Consider the following 2,285-nt stretch of genomic DNA (forward strand, 5'->3'; position numbering starts at 1 on the left):
CACCTGCGGCCTGGGGCGCGCTACACCGTGCGCGTGGCGGCGCTCAACGGCGTCTCCGGCCCAGCGGCCGCCACGGGAGCCACCTACGCGCAGGTCACCGTCTCCACTGGGCCCGGGGGTAAGGCCACCCCGCGCGCCCAGACCTCTCCGTGCCAGAGAGAGGCTCCCGCCTCCTCCACGCCCCCGCACCCTCCCCAGGCCGCCTCCCTCCGTCCCAGCAGAGCACCCCTACACCCTGCAGCCAGCCACTCCACATAAACCACAATCGCTGCCAACGCCACAGCAAACTGGCACCCAGCGTCTCTCCAGGAGATGAAATGACCACAAAAATCCCCAACCCTGGTGACTCCCACCAGGTCTCGGCTCCCTTTCCGATGGCCAAGCGGGCGGGGGTGCGGATACAGGTGACTCCTTGCCGCTGGACCAGAAAGGATGTGAGTGTTTAAGAGAGACTGCAGGAGCCAGTGGGCGCTCCCTCTTCTGACAGCGCAGAAAGTTTTTGCCCTACATCCAACTCTGCAGTTGCCTTGCCTCTACTTTCCCAGGGAAAAGGAGGTAGAAAGCCCTCAATCTTTTATCCTCCATTAAAAAAATTTCAGTAGGAAGCAGAATCATACCTCCTCTTCTCCCGTTTAGGAAGAGGGATCCTCTGTTCTTCAGGCTCCTCAACCTTGCATCTGTCAGCCTCTTTCCTGATCCTGGAAAAAGAGCAAAGAAGCACCTAGGGTCAGATAGAATCCACTGGTCAATACATAATAGTGACATTTCTGAGTCTAGAACTGAGATGAATAAATGAAGACCTACAACCCTTTTATACACCCTCTTCATTCTTGAAATTACTTTTGATTTGCCTCTCATTCAGCTGGAATACACCTTCAAATATTCTTTCGCAAGAGGATAAGTGAGTGGTATGGTTTCTGTCTTTTTCATATCTGAGAAGATATAATTGGTTTGTTACTAGCTCCCCTGTCTTCTGGTAGTTGTATTGCAGAAAGACTGAGGCCAGGATAATTGTCATTCTCTTCTAAGTAACTTGGGTGTGTGTGTGTGTGTGTGTGAGTGAGTGTATTCCGTTTTTATACATATATATATATACAAACACACACAGATGTGTGTAAAATTCTTTAACCTACCCATGAAAATAAAATTTAACCAATAGCACTTTCTTTTCATTGAGGTTGACTGGGACATAGTAAAACTTTTAATTTGCACATCTTTTCTTATTCCTGGAAAATTTTTTTTTCAGTTATTGCTTTGACTAGAACTTCTGATAGCTCCAGTATCTCTCTTAAGAATCTCTCTAAGCCTTAGGTTGTACATCTGTTTTCTGATTCTTAAATCTTGTCACTTCCTTTATCATTTTTAGCTCTTAATCCATTTCCTCTGCCTTTGGGGAGAGATTGCCCCATTTGTCTGGTTTTCTGTAATGACAGTTCTGTCTCTTTTTACTATCTCTATTGTGATTTAACATTTGCTATCACATTTACATTTTTAAAATTCAGGATAGAATAAAACGTACCCATAAATCTATTACCCAGAAACAAACAACTATTAATATCCTTCCACATTTTTTCCTGTTTCTATCTCTATAGTCATATCTAGAACTATCTATTGTAAAATCCCTTTTGTATAACACTATATGTAATATAAATTTTTAACTGATATTTCATACTAACAATCCTGTTGTGTTGATAGACATGGATTTAGAAACTCTGTTAAGGAAATACTTTTATTTCCATTTATTAATAACAATACTAAATTTGCACCGACTGTTGCTCTGTTGGGCACTGTGCAATATGATTTTCTACATTCATTTAAATAGAATGATAATCATCTCTCAACTGATGAAACCGAGGCCTGAGAGGCCAAGTGAATTGTCCAGAATCAATCAGCTAACAACCATCTTTGAACTCAGGTCTGTCTACCTCCAAAGCCTCTTGGCCATCTAACGCTTTAACTTTTTACTGAACGTTTTTTTAAAAATCAGGAACGGAGGTTAATTTTATAAAATACCTAAGCGTATTTCAAGGTGACCACATGTTTTATTCTCCTTTGACTCTTTCGTATGATAAATTCTGTTAATGGAGTTTTCAGTGTGAACTCTCTTTGCATTCTTAGATTATACCCTACTGGATATGTGTGTATTGTTCTTTTAATATTTTGCTGAATTAATTTGCTTGAATTTTAATTTTTTTCTGTCTACATTTATAAGAGAGATTAGTTTAGTGTTTTTAATTGTTCTTTGTCAAGTTTTGACATTATGGTAATTCTGGCTTTGGAAAAGG

General features: G+C 41.4%; 1 protein-coding gene across 1 annotated transcript in view; it reads left to right on the forward strand.

Moving 5' to 3' along the window:
• Positions 1 to 2,285, forward strand: part of EPHA10 (EPH receptor A10) — a 45,500-nt gene that overhangs the window by 10,745 nt on the left and 32,470 nt on the right. The window contains exon 5 of the mRNA XM_023523984.1: positions 2 to 118. Within this exon, the coding sequence (XP_023379752.1) occupies positions 2 to 118 (117 nt within the window). The remainder of the gene's footprint in view (position 1; positions 119 to 2,285) is intronic.

This window comes from Pteropus vampyrus, unplaced genomic scaffold, assembly GCF_000151845.1.
Source record: "Pteropus vampyrus isolate Shadow unplaced genomic scaffold, Pvam_2.0 Scaffold435, whole genome shotgun sequence".
Classification (NCBI taxonomy): Eukaryota; Metazoa; Chordata; class Mammalia; order Chiroptera; family Pteropodidae; genus Pteropus; species Pteropus vampyrus.